Source organism: Pygocentrus nattereri, chromosome 27, assembly GCF_015220715.1.
Source record: "Pygocentrus nattereri isolate fPygNat1 chromosome 27, fPygNat1.pri, whole genome shotgun sequence".
Lineage (NCBI taxonomy): Eukaryota > Metazoa > Chordata > Actinopteri > Characiformes > Serrasalmidae > Pygocentrus > Pygocentrus nattereri.
In genome coordinates this window covers 24,576,383-24,590,530 of record NC_051237.1, presented here as the reverse complement: position 1 = coordinate 24,590,530, position 14,148 = coordinate 24,576,383, and the positions used below count along the sequence as shown (strand labels likewise).

Sequence of the window (14,148 nt, the reverse complement as noted above, 5' to 3'; positions counted from 1 at the left end):
AAGGGAACTGAATCTCCAGCAGCACCATGGCCACCTCATTCTCCAGCCACAGCTTCGTCTCCTCTGCCGGATCCATGAGGGCTGGCCCTCTGCGCTCTGCCTCTAGCATCCAGCTGGGCAGCAGGAGGGGAGGTAGTGTCTATGGTGGAGCTGGAGGCTCTGGGGTTCGTATCTCCACCGCCAGCAGCGTCGCAAGTGGCTTCAACCTGGCTGATACCATGGACGTGTCTGCAAATGATAAGGCCACCATGCAGAACCTCAATGACCGTCTGGCCGCCTACCTGGAGAAGGTGCGCTCCCTGGAGAAGGCCAATGCTGACCTGGAGCTGAAGATCCGGCAATTCCTGGAAAGCACGGCCTCCCCCAAGGCTCGGGACTACTCTGCCTTCTATGCCACCATCAGTGACCTCCAGGCCAAGGTATGTCTAACTTATTGCATCATATTACTTGTTATTCAGGATTGTAGCTCTGGATTTCAGGAGCAAGAAACTGTAGATAAAAGGTTTTTAATGCTAGTAGGTTGCAATTAAAGCAAATCAGACTTATGTAGACTGCTTTAATGACCAAAGTTAGCATTGCATAATAAAAACACATAATAACCTTTGTGCCTACTGCAGATTTGACCTTAGCCCTATTTTCCTTTACCAAGACAACCACTTCAAAAACTGTAAAATTATCTGCAGAATTAGGAGGAATTTTTAGTCTTGAACTGATCTCAACCTTTAAAGCAATATTATCGGTTGCTTCTACCATGTCTTACCCTCACTCTGGAAAAAGCATCAAAAACTGAGCAGAATAATAGCATTAAATATTAATTCTACCAGATGATATTTGAATAAAGCCTTTTATCTGGTTTAGATCCTAACCCAATCCTTTGCTCCATTCAAACTTACACCAAAGTGAATACCTGGTCCAGGTGTGCTGGGAGCTGTGGACAGTCTGCAGGTCCCAGAGGACTGGGTTGGGAACCACAGCTTCAGATTTTCACTGACATCTTTCTCTCTATTCTGCAGATCCAGAATGCCGCCACAGTGAATGGTGGCATCTATCTTGGCATTGATAACGCCAAGCTGACAGCTGATGACTTCAGAGTCAAGTAAGTGAACCATCTAGAAATGCTATTAAATAGAAGACCAGACTTGCTACATATCAGCTTTAGTTCAGACCTGAAACTAACAGCATCCAACCTTCTGACCAGGTATGAGAATGAGCTGGCCATGAGACAGTCAGTGGAGGCTGACATCATTGGGCTAAGGAAGGTTCTGGATGAGCTGACCATGGCCAGATCAGACCTGGAGATGCAGATTGAGGGTCTGAGGGATGAGCTGATCTCCCTGAAGAAGAACCATGAGGAGGTACACTAGTGTTGTCCTAAAGCCACTTGGTTGCTTTATGAGGCAGGCAAAGACTTAGAACATATAAAGTTGCATAGCACACCTCTTTTGCTTGCTCTATTTCAGGAGCTCTTGTTAGTGCACTCTCAGTTGGGTGGTCAGGTCAATGTGGAAGTGGACGCCGCACCACAGGAAGACCTCTCTGCTGTTTTGGCCGGAATCCGCGAGCACTACGAAGCTGTGGCCGCCAAGAACCGTAAAGACCTCGAGGCCTGGTACCAGACCAAGGTACACTCACACCAGAGTACAGTCCATGTTTAATAGTCAGTCTTCAATGAGTTACACAGCAGAAGAATCTGAGTGTAAGATCTTTTCTCTGTAGAGCGAAGCACTGAGCAAAGAAGTCGCCATCAGCACAGAAACCCTCCAGACATCCAGATCAGAGATAACAGAAGTCAAGCGCATACTGCAGAGTCTAGAGATTGAGCTGCAGTCTCAGCTCAGCATGGTGAGATCTCCCACACATCTCCTGGATAAACACGTCTCCTATATTCTGTTTAAATGATCTCCAGCCAGTTCCAGTGCAGATGATCACTCTACCTCCTCTGTGGCTCTTTAGAAAGCATCTCTCGAGACGACCCTCGCTGAGACCCAGAGTCGCTACACTAGAATGCTCGCTGGGTACCAGGTGCAGGTGACCAGTCTAGAAGAACAGCTGGCGCAGCTCCGTGCTGATCTGGAGAGCCAGAGTCTTGAGTACCAGATGCTTCTGGATGTGAAGACCAGACTGGAGCTGGAGATCGCTGAGTACAGAAGACTGCTGGATGGAGAGACCAGCACCACCACCACGTAAGACTCTCACTGCAGATTAGCATGTGGCAAATTGGCAAACACAAAGTTTTAGTATTTATGGTGATGGCAACCACAGAGAACAGAATTTCTGATGGAAAACCCAGTTAGAACCAGTAAATCTGTAGAAGACAGAAGACGTTCACCAGGAATGGTGTAGCTGAGAAAATTACAGCTATTACAGTGAATGAACAGTCACGTGACCAAAGTGGTTGAGGACGTAGAACATCAGACTGAATTTCAGTATAAAAGTCTGGCAAAACAATTTTTGAAGGATGGAACTAAAAATATATCATTTGTCTTCATGTCCCCATTAGATTTCAGCATCATTTTACAATGTCAGCATCATTATTTACAGCACCACTGTCCTGACACACTGTTCTGTTCACTCTTACAGCAAACAGTCATCTACCACTCGAAAGGTGGTGATTGTTACAGAAGAACTCGTGGACGGTAAAGTGGTCAGTTCATCCTCCTCCACATCCAGTGAAACCACAACAACCAAGTGAGGATCCTCAATCTCCACTACATGCTATGAAGACCTGGAGCCCTATGAAGATGATCCTCAAAGCTCATAGAGAACAATAAAGTCAAGATCTTAAATAATGAACAGTGTCTGTGGTTCATTTTAAACTTGAGTGATTTACCAACTATTACAGAATCAGTCAATCATGTGGGCTCATGTAATCAGATAAATGTTCTTCATAATATTAAAGATCTAAAGTCTCCTGTTGAAAAGCTTCAAAATACTGTGCCTCATTAGTCACATTAACAGTCTAAAGTTTAAACACACCTACTCCCAAAACATTTCTTCTTCTTTATTGCTATTGTCCACATTTTAGCACAATGACAATAATAATGAAGTTAAAACTATAAAATAGTTCATATGGAATGACTCTGTCAGTCAGCGCTTTTTAGGCCCCACCCTCCCTAATTACAACACATCTGACGGGCTGGAATAACATGGGTTAATAATAATAATAACACGGGTTAATAACATCTCCTTCTGGGTCGTGGGGGGTGCTGGAGCCTATCCCAGCGGTCACTGGGTGGAAGGCAGGATACACCCTGGACAGGCTGCCAGTCCATCACAGTGCAGACAGACACAATCACACACACACCTAGGGACAATGTACCATGTCCAATTAACCTGACTGCATGCTTTGGACTGTTGGAGGAAACTGTAGAACTTGGAGGAAACCAAAACAGACACAGGGAGAACATGCAAACTCCACACAGAAAAGACCCTGGTCACCCGGCTGGGGAATCCAACCTAGGCTCTTCTTGCTGTGAGGCGACAGTACTACCCACCACACTACTACGCCGCCCCTAATAATAATAATAATAATAATAATAATAACAACCACATTCTGCATGTATTACAGCATCATTGCTCTTTATTAAAAGAGTCTGGGCACTAAATTGACCTGCAGTTCAGTTGCAGTCCAGACCGATCACCACCGAGAACATTTTCCACATTATGAAATGAAAAAATACAACAAATGAGCCCCTGAAAATGATGAGCAGCTGAAATCCTGAATCAAACAAGAACAGAAAACATTTCACTTTCTAAACTACAACAGCGTCTCCTCAGTTCCCAAACACTTAGACTGCTGTTAAAGTAGAGGTGATGAAACACAGCAGTAAACAGGCCCCTGTCCCAATATTAAAGATCTAAAGTCTGCTGTTTAAAGGCTTCAAAGTACTGCGCCTTATTTAGTCACGTTAGCATTCAAAATTTTAGACACACCTACTCACAAAACATTTCTTCTAATTTATTGCTATTGTTCACATTTTAGCACAATGATAATAATAATGACATTAAAACTATGAAATAGTTCATTTGCAATGACTCCAGCCAGATTTATCAGCCTTTGTCAAACAGGGATGTTTAGGCCCCTCCCTCCCGCATTACACCTGGCTGGAATGCTTTAATGAGGACCAACGTTCCACTAATTAACTATGAGAAATGTCTAGTTATTAACACAACATGATATTCAACAAAGGAATAAACAATTGAAAGCATAATGAATGAGTAGTTCTGCATTAACACTTAAGTAACTATTCTCAATTACCAAGTACTACTAGTTAACTACTCAGTAGGTAATAGTGAACTAATGATTAGGGTAGTTCACGATTAAGTAAACAATAATTACTGAGTCTCATAGAGAATTACTTAGTAACTATGGTTTCTTAGAATAACAACAAATTACCATTCAATTCAACATTAATTGCTCAGTAGCTGAGTCTGATGAGGTTCCTAATGAACTAATATATATCATACTCCAACACTTCTAACAGTAGTGAAATACACTACAGTGTTCAGTATTTACGTATAATTGATTATATCCTCCATTTCCATTCACAGAAACTGGCATCCTCAGAGAAGATTGGGAGCATCACACCACACTGTGACTGGTGTCCCTCATGTGTTTGTTTTATTCAGAAACCTTAAAAGGCCAATGCACATCTTATTATTTGTGGTTGGTTAGTGTAGTGGTTAACACCTCTATCTTCTACGCTGTAGACTGGGGTTCAATCCCCCACCAGGGCAAGCACCCTACACTATACCAATAAGGGTCCTTGGGCAAGACTCCTAACACCACCTTAGCCTATATGTATAATGATCAAATTGTAAGTCGCTCTGGATAAGAGCGTCAGTCAAATGCCATAAATGTAAATTATTTGGCCGTGTTAACCAGCTGCACATCAGCCTAAAAATGGGATAACTGCCAAAGTACTATAGGTTTCAGTAGACCAGTCTGCTTACCTCTCATCTTTAGAAAAGAAAAAAACATTCTTTTCTGCATGAGCATGTGTGCCAATGTTTCTCCTGAACAGTAGCTCTCCTTTAATGCCCTCCCGAGGGCAGGGCTAATTGAAGAGAAGGCTCATTGAAATATCTGACTGCATTTGTGTTCTGCCTTCAAATTAAGTTGGTTATGATCAGGAACAGTGTAAAGTAAAACACATGGTAACTCATCATTAATGAACAAGGAGTTACTCAAGATCTGGAACGGTATTATAAAGTGAAACACATGGCAACTCACTATTAATGAACTAGGAGTTAATCGTAATCAGGAAAAATATTATAAAGTGAAACACATGGCAACTCATCATTAAAGAACTAGGAGTGAATGATGATCAGGAACAGTATTATAAAGTGAAACACATGGTAACTCATTACTTAAGCGCTAGGAGTTAATCACAATCAGAAAAAGTATAAAGTGAAATAGATGTCAACTCACCATTAATGGCCTAGGAGCTAATGATGACCTGGAACAGTATTATTAAGTGAAACACACGGCAACTCATCATTAATGAACTAGGAGTAAATGTTGTTCAGAAACAGCATCATAAAGTGAACCACGTGGCAATACATCATTAATAATCTAGGAGATCAGGATGACCTGGAGCAGTATTATTAAGTGAAACACATGTATGATATAATTGCTGCTACTGAGCACTGATTGGTTAACATTACTGATACTATGTGCTGATTAGTTAGCATTATTGGGTCTTTGTGCTCTCTGGCATTATGAACATACGTAGCATTTTAAACTCTTATAACTCGAGTTCAAAAGCTCTTAAAAATAAAAACAGCTCTGTTAAAATGTTTAATACATGTTCATGTTCAGGAAATTAATATTTATTTTATTTTTAAATATTTACGCATTTATTAACCGTGATGTTTCTTTGAGAAACATGGAAGACACTACAGAGCGGTAACTCTCCACTATTCAGGTTCTCTAGCCTGAAGCACACTGGCTAACGTAAGCAATTTCACGGCTGAACAGATAGCTAGCATGCTAGTTATGAATACCATTCACAATAGCTTGCTGGCTAACAAAGAATCAGAAACTCACAGATATTCTGAGGCCTGATGAAACTATGAAAATGATAGAAAATTGCAGAAATTGTACTTACATTAAGAGTAAAATCCATTAAGGGTGGATTATTTATGGCGACTTTCTTTGTTGTGGCTTTGCAGTCTCAAAAACTTCAGACATTTTTTTTATTTAAAGATTTTCATTTTTTTTAAATCATCACTTTATTCAAATATGTCTTGATTATTAAAAGCTTTTATTAACTTTTATTTAAAGCTATTAGGTTTTATTTTGCAATGGCTGCTTTTATTATTATTATTTAAAACGGTCTACATTTATTTATAGATTTATTTACAGATAGCCCGGAAAAGGATGGCATGCCCACTCCAGGTAAGGGGAAAGGGGAAAGGACAAGTATATTGGGGTCTTGTTCACGAGTGATGGGAAGAGGGATCGTGAGATCGGCCGCAGGCTGGGACAGGCGGCAGCAGTAATGCGGTCACTGTACCGGACTATAGTGGTGAAGAGGGAGCTGAGCCATAAGGACAAGCTCTCTGTTTACCTGTATGGTCATGAGCTGTGGGTAATGACTGAACGAAAAGAGATTGCGAAGACAAACGGCGGAAATGAGCCTCTTCGCTGGGTGGAGGGCTACACACTATTTGATAGAGAGAGGAGCTCAGTCTTCCGGGAGGAGCTTAGAGAAGAGCTGCTACTTCTCCGCATTGAGAGGCCCAAATCTGAATTTGCAGTGTAGCATGAAAGCTGGTTAGCATGGTTTTCAAGGAGGCTGCCAGTCTAATTCAGTGCACAGTAGCTTTAGCTTACATGTAGCATTATTCATTTTTCCAGTCATCAATGACCTCATAATCCAGAGGATCCAGTGAAATTCCAGAGAATAATTTTTCCAGACTAAACATCTCAGCTTTGGAACATTTGTGATCACCACAGGATGCGACAGCGGCAGCTGGAGAAAACTCCATTTATTCTTTTCATAGAGGAATTCATTTTAGTCCCAGAGTTTCTTGTAAGAACATCACACTAAGTCCAGAATGACCACACGACTTGGTCTGTTGCATTTTCTACTTAAGGTACAGAGAGAGATAAAAAGGGTGTGGAGCAGAGAGAGTGAAAGGATTGAGGTGTAAATGAAAGCGTTATCTGAAATCACCTTCAGGTGACCCACCACATCAGACTGGTTCCTCAGGTTCTCTCTCCCTGAGAACGCTCCTCAGGGAGTGGGTGGGGGGCTTGTGAGGGTGGAGGTGGGAGTGTTGTCAAACCATGTTTTATAAGATAAACCAAAAAAAACACAAAAGAACTGTCTCATCTGCTGATCCAGCAGTTGACCTTATTTCTGGAGTTTGTTCTCCATCAGATCTTCTATAGAAAATCACGTCACTCCAAACACAAACTCATCATCTTTACTACGAGACGGTCAGAAAAGTAAAACCCTCACAAACACTAACACAGTCTGACTGAACTCACCTCTCAGCATCTTCAATGAGGAGCTCTGATTACACACAGCTCAGCAGCTTTTACAGAACCCACACCAGACCAGTATCTGTATCAGAAGGTACTGGAGTCTCCATATCAGGACAGTAAAAGTAAAACATTGTTACAGACATAAGAAGAGCATAAGAAGACCATAAGAAGTAAGAAATGCAGTTGTGACTATACTCAAGTCATTTCCAGCACCCTGAGTGAGAGAGAGCACCAAAAGATACGGCGTTTACCGCTGACCAGCACATGTAACTGAACACAATCTCACTTCAAAGTAAAACCAGCCTCTGAACTGTTAATCAGTCCTTGCGATACCTGTCCTAGCAAACTTTTTAAACCCCAAAAGAGTAAATAAAGCTTAGGAAAACATTTAGATGTCATTTAGATAAAAATATAATAAAATAAAATATAATATTGAAGGAAAATAAAATAGTGATGAAGATACAGTGCAGTGGTAATCAATGACAACTAGCCTTAATATGGCTGGCTGCATTTGGAGTGTATCTCCCCTGATCTGGGAGTCAGCAGTTGGCAGCATAGTGACGGTATGCTGCCTCACCCTGTTTGGTTCTGGAATTCTGTAAAGCTGCTTTGTAACAAGATCAGTCATAATAAGCGCTACAAATAAACTGGATTTGATTTGATTAGATTCTGGGCTCTACTAACTGACCAGTCCCAAGTGATCAGAAAGCCCTGTTGGGTTCATATATGGGTTCCAGGAGATCAGAAGTGCATTTTCATCCAAGGCCATTCAGAGATATATTTACAATTTGACAGCTGGCTTCCTCACCTCTTGCTCACTTCACCTGAAAGCCTCACAGCTGATCAGGGGTCTGCAGTTATGGACCCTAGATGAGCAGTTTTATTTGGTGCTGTAGACGCAGAAGAGGCCCCTCTGCAGAACTCTACTGCTAAGGATGCTGCAAAGGACATGCGCCACCTAGCAACCATCCTTTACATGAGACACGCCATAAATATCATGCAACATTGCACTTGAAAATAACCGCTGATAATTAAGTTCCTGCTTGTTTTGTTCATAATTTGTACATCTTTCATTGAGCAGATGTATCAGAATCTGACTAGCATTCCACAAAAATCTATGGCATGCAAATGTAGTTCTAGATTTCAACTTTTGTTGCCCAAAATAACAAACTAGCTGGTTGTCCACCAATAATGTGAGACTCTTTCAGCCTTACAGAATCAGAGACTCCACTCACAGCTCCTTGCGTTATTACTTTCTTTATTGCCTTTCTATGACTAAGCTTCCATCTAAACTTTTGACATGATCAGGAATTTAATGCAAATTTTAGCAGGGAAAGTCTTTCGACATCAAATTTCAAAATAGTTCTAGATTCCACTCTTTGCTCAGCAAATCGCCACTGGACTGCTTTCCTTGATACAGGTCTGTCTGGTTCTGAGGAACTTGCCTAAGGGGTGAAACATCCCCCCCAGACCCCAATTCTGGACCCTCCCCTGAGGGGTTAAAAGGCACCCGTCTCCTCTGCTCTCCACTCATTCCCCTCCAATCTGAGCAGAAGGGAACTGAATCTCTAGCAGCACCATGGCCACCTCATTCTCCAGCCGCAGCTTCGTCTCCTCTGCCGGATCCATGAGGGCCAGCCCTCTGCTCTCTGCCTCTAGCATCCAGCTGGGCAGCAGGAGGGCAGGTAGTGTCTGTGGTGGAGCTGGAGGCTCTGGGGTTCGTATCTCCACCGCCAGCAGCGTTGTAAGTGGCTTCAACATGGCTGACACCCTGGACGTGTCTGCAAATGAGAAGGCCACCATGCAGAACCTCAACGACCGTCTGGCCGCCTACCTGGAGAAGGTGCGCTCCCTGGAGAAGGCCAATGCTGACCTGGAGCTGCAGATCCACCAGTTCCTGGAGAGCAAGGCCTCCCCCAAGGCATGGGACTACTCTGCCTTCTATGCCACCATCAGTGACCTCCAGGCCAAGGTATGTCTAACTTATTGCATCATATTACTTGTTATTCAAGATTTCAGCTCTGGCTTTCAAGAGCAAGAAATTGAAGATGAACTTTAATGCAAGTAGGTTAGATAGGTAGTTTAAATAAAGCAAATCATATTATGTTGGCTGTTTTAATGACCAAAGGTAGCATTGCATAAGAACAACTCATAACCTTTGTGTCTACTGGAAAGAGGACCTTGGTCTTATTTTCCTTTAGCAATAAAACCAAAAAATGTAAAATTATCTGATAATTAGGAGGTGTTTTAGGCCTGAACTGATCTCAACCTTTAAAGCATCATATCATTGGCTGCTTCTACCATGTCTTAGCCTCCCTTTAGAAAAGGTATCAAAACTTGAGTGAAGTGATACCTTTGAATACAAATTCTACCAGATGATATTTGAATAAAGCCTTTTATTCTGCTGAGAGCTTTTATGAAAGGTTTAGATCCTAACCCAATCCTCTGCTCTGTTCAAACTTACACCAAATTGAATACCTGGTCCAGGTGTGCTGGGAGCTGTGCACAGTCTGCAGGTCTCAGAGGACTGGGTTGGGAACCACAGCTTCAGATTTCCACTGATGTTTTTATCTCTATTCTGCAGATCCAGAATGCCATTGCAGTGAATGGCGGCATCTGTCTTGGCATTGATAACGCAAAGCTGGCAGCTGATGACTTCAGAGTCAAGTAAGTGAACAATCTAGAAATGCTATTAAATATAACACCAGACTTGCTACATATCAGCTTTAGTTCAGACCTGAAACTAAGAGCATCCAACCTTCTGACCAGGTATGAGAATGAGCTGGCCATGAGACAGTCAGTGGAGGCCGACATCGCTGGGCTGAGGAAGGTTCTGGATGGGCTGACCTTGGTCAGATTAGACCTGGAGATGCAGATTGAGGGTTTGAGGGAGGAGTTGATCTGCCTGAAAAAGAACCATGAGGAGGTACTTTAGCATTGGACTGAAACCACTTGGTTGCTTAAAGAGATATGCACAGACTTAGAATGTATAAACATACATAACATACATTTTGCTCATTTTGTTTCAGGAGCTCTTAGCAATGCGCTCTCAGATGGGTGGTCACATCAATGTGGAAGTGGATGCCACACCGCAGGACGACCTCTCTGTTGTCTTGGCTGGAATCCGCAAACACTATGAAGCTGTGGCTGCCAAGAACCGCAAAGACCTCGAGGCCTGGTACCAGACCAAGGTACACTCACACCAGAGTATAGTCCATGTTTAATAGTCTATCTTCAATGAGTTACACAGCAGAAGAATCTGAGTGTAAGATCTTTTCTCTGTAGAGTGATGCACTGAGCAAAGAAGTCACCATCAGCACAGAAACCCTCCAGACGTCCAGATCAGAGATAACAGAAGTCAAGCACACACTGCAGAGTCTAGAGATCGAGCTGCAGTCTCAGCTCAGCATGGTGAGATCTCCCACACTTCTCCTGCATAAACACATCTCCTATATTGTGTTTAAATGATCTCCAGCCAGTTCCAGTGCAGATGATCACTCTACCTCCTCTGTGGCTCTTTAGAAAGCATCTCTCGAGACGACCCTCACTGAGATCCAGAGTCGCTACACTAGAATGCTCGCTGGGTACCAGGTGCAGGTGACCAGTCTAGAAGAACAGCTGGCGCAGCTCCGTGCTGATCTGGAGAGCCAGAGTCTTGAGTACCAGATGCTTCTGGATGTGAAGACCAGACTGGAGCTGGAGATCGCTGAGTACAGAAGACTGCTGGATGGAGAGACCACCACCACCACCACGTAAAACTTTCTCTGTAGATTAGCATGTGGCAAATTGGCAAACACAAAGTTTTAGCATTTATCATCATGGCAACCACAGAGAATGGAATTCCTGATGGGGAACTCCAGTTAGAACCAGTAAATCTGTAGAAGACAGAAGATGTTCACCAGGAATGGTGTAGGTGAGAAAATAGCTATTACAATGAATGAACAGTCACATGACTAAAGTGGTTGAGGACGTAGAACATCAGACTGAATTTCAGTATAAAAGTCCTGCTTTACGCTTCACAGTGGGTGGAACAAAATCACAAAATGTTATATTTTGACATTACATTTAATTTAGTCTTGTAATTAGAAATGTTAGCATCATTATTTACAGCACCACTGTCCTGACACACTGTTGTGTTCACTCTTACAGCAAACAGTCATCTACCACTCGAAGGGTGGTGATTGTTACAGAAGAAGTGGTGGAAGGTAAAGTGGTCTGTTCTTCTTCCTCCACATCCAGTGAAACCACAACAACCAAGTGAGGATCCTGAATTTCCCCTATGAGCCATGATGACCTGGAACTCTATGAAGATGATCCTCAAAGCTCATAGAGATCAATAAAGTCAAGATCTTAAATAATGAAGTGTCTGTGGTTCATTTTAAACTTGAGTGATTCACCAACTATTACAGAATCAGTCAATCATGTGGGCTCATGTAATCAGATAAATGTTCTTCATAATATTAAAGATCTAAAGTCTCCTGTTGAAAAGCTTCAAAATACTGTACCTCATTTAGTCACATGGGCAGTCTAAAGTTTAAAACACACCTACTCACAAAACATTTCTTCTTCTTTATTACTATTGTCCACATTTTAGCACAATGACAATAATAATGACATTAAAACTATGAAATAGTTCAAATGGAATGACTCCAGCCTGATATATCAGCTTCTGTCAAACAGGGATGTTTAGGCCCCTCCCTCCTGAATTACAACACTGCTGACTGGCTGGAATGCATTAATGAGGACCAACGTTCCACTAATTAACTATGAGACATGTCTAGTTATTAACACAACATGACATTCAACAATTGTAACTGTGTCTCTTTGTGGTTTGTCAGCTTCTTCTAGGATGACCATTAGAAAATATAATCAGGGAATAGGTAGGAATGAATGAGTAACTCTGCACTAACTATCAAGGACTATCAAGGACTACTAGTTAACTACTGAGTAGGTAATAGTGAACTAATAATTAGGGTAGTTCAATATAAGCTAAATAATAATTACTGAGTCTCATAGAGAATTACTTAGTAACTATGGTAACTACTCATAAATTACCAATCAATTCAACATTAATTGCTCAATAGCTGAGTCTGACAAGGTTCCTAATGAGCTAATAGCTGTATCATAATCCAATACTTCAAACAGTAGTGAAATACAGGAACAGAATAAAGGGAAGCACATGACAACTCACTATTAATGAACTAGGAGTTATTGATGACCATAAACAGCATCATAAAGTGAACCATGTGACAATGCATCATTAATAATCTAGGAGTTCAGGATGACCTGGAGCAGTATTATTAAGTAAAACACATGTATGATATAATTGCTGCTACTGAGCACTGATTGGTTAACATTACTGCTACTACAGGTCCTTCTAAAAAAATTAGCATATTGTGATAAAGTTCATTCTTTTCCATAATGTAATGATAAAAATTAAACTTTCATATATTTTAGATTCATTGCACACCAACTGAAATATTTCAGGTCTTATTGTTTTAATACTGATGATTTTGGCATACAGCTCATGAAAACCCAAAATTCCTATCTCACAAAATGAGCATATCATGAAAAGGTTCTCTAAACGAGCTATTAACCTAATCATCTGAATCAACGAATTAACTCTAAACACCTGCAAAAGATTCCTGAGGCTTTTAAAAACTCCCAGCCTGGTTCATTACTCAAAACCGCAATCATGGGTAAGACTGCCGACCTGACAGCTGTCCAGAAGGCCATCATTGACACCCTCAAGCAAGAGGGTAAAACACAAAGAAATTTCTGAACGAATAGGCTGTTCCCAGAGTGCTGCATCAAGGCACCTCAGTGGGAAGTCTGTGGGAAGGAAAAAGTGTGGCAGAAAACGCTGCACAATGAGAAGAGGTGACCGGTCCCTGAGGAAGATTGAGGAGAAGGGCCGATTCCAGACCTTGGGGGACCTGCGGAAGCAGTGGACTGAGTCTGGAGTAGAAACAGGTGCCGCATTCCCCAGGTCAAGCCACTTTTGAACCAGAAACAGCGGCAGAAGCGCCTGACCTGGGCTACAGAGAAGCAGCACTGGACTGTTGCTCAGTGGTCCAAAGTACTTTTTTCGGATGAAAGCAAAATTTTGCATGTCATTCGGAAATCAAGGTGCCAGAGTCTGGAGGAAGACTGGGGAGAAGGAAATGCCAAAATGCCTGAAGTCCAGTGTCAAGTACCCACAGTCAGTGATGGTCTGGGGTGCCATGTCAGCTGCTGGTGTTGGTCCACTGTGTTTTATCAAGGGCAGGGTCAATACAGCTAGCTATCAGGAGATTTTGGAGCACTTCATGCTTCCATCTGCTGAAAAGCTTTATGGAGATGAAGATTTCATTTTTCAGCACGACCTGGCACCTGCTCACAGTGCCAAAACCAGTGGTAAATGGTTTACTGACCATGGTATTACTGTGCTCAGTTGGCCTGCCAACTCTCCTGACCTGAACCCCATAGAGAATCTGTGGGATATTGTGAAGAAAAAGTTGAGAGATGCAAGACCCAACACTCTGGATGAGCTTAAGGCCGCTATCGAAGCATCCTGGGCCTCCATAACACCTCAGCAGTGCCACAGGCTGATTGCGTCCATGCCACGCCGCATTGAAGCAGTCATTTCTGCAAAAGGATTCCCGACCAAGTAT

At 42.2% G+C, this 14,148-nt stretch overlaps 2 protein-coding genes across 2 annotated transcripts; both read left to right on the top strand.

Moving 5' to 3' along the window:
• On the top strand, positions 1-2,692 carry LOC108438412 (keratin, type I cytoskeletal 13-like). Its single transcript, XM_017716204.1, has 7 exons — positions 1-419; positions 1,014-1,096; positions 1,199-1,355; positions 1,461-1,622; positions 1,717-1,842; positions 1,954-2,183; positions 2,581-2,692. The coding sequence occupies exons 1-7, from the start codon at positions 27-29 to the stop codon at positions 2,690-2,692; spliced, it is 1,263 nt and encodes a 420-aa protein (XP_017571693.1). The 5' UTR covers positions 1-26.
• A 6,367-nt stretch (positions 2,693-9,059) lies between these two features.
• Positions 9,060-11,756, top strand: LOC108438413 (keratin, type I cytoskeletal 13-like). Its single transcript, XM_017716205.1, has 7 exons — positions 9,060-9,467; positions 10,080-10,162; positions 10,265-10,421; positions 10,525-10,686; positions 10,781-10,906; positions 11,018-11,247; positions 11,645-11,756. Exons 1-7 carry the CDS (start codon positions 9,075-9,077, stop codon positions 11,754-11,756), a joined length of 1,263 nt encoding a protein of 420 aa, XP_017571694.1. The 5' UTR covers positions 9,060-9,074.
• The last annotated feature ends 2,392 nt before the right edge of the window (positions 11,757-14,148 follow it).

What these genes read in the sequence shown, in the direction of transcription:
- LOC108438413 (XM_017716205.1), top strand. Translation starts at nt 9,075, where the DNA reads ATGGCCACCTCATTCTCCAGCCGCAGCTTCGTCTCCTCTGCCGGATCC. An exon ending in TGAAAAAGAACCATGAGGAG is followed by an intron (nt 10,422 to 10,524) that starts GTACTTTAGCAT and finishes ATTTTGTTTCAG; the next exon opens with GAGCTCTTAGCAATGCGCTC. An exon ending in GAGACCACCACCACCACCAC is followed by an intron (nt 11,248 to 11,644) that starts GTAAAACTTTCT and finishes TCACTCTTACAG; the next exon opens with CAAACAGTCATCTACCACTC.
- LOC108438412 (XM_017716204.1), top strand. Translation starts at nt 27, where the DNA reads ATGGCCACCTCATTCTCCAGCCACAGCTTCGTCTCCTCTGCCGGATCC. An exon ending in TGAAGAAGAACCATGAGGAG is followed by an intron (nt 1,356 to 1,460) that starts GTACACTAGTGT and finishes GCTCTATTTCAG; the next exon opens with GAGCTCTTGTTAGTGCACTC. An exon ending in TGCAGTCTCAGCTCAGCATG is followed by an intron (nt 1,843 to 1,953) that starts GTGAGATCTCCC and finishes GTGGCTCTTTAG; the next exon opens with AAAGCATCTCTCGAGACGAC.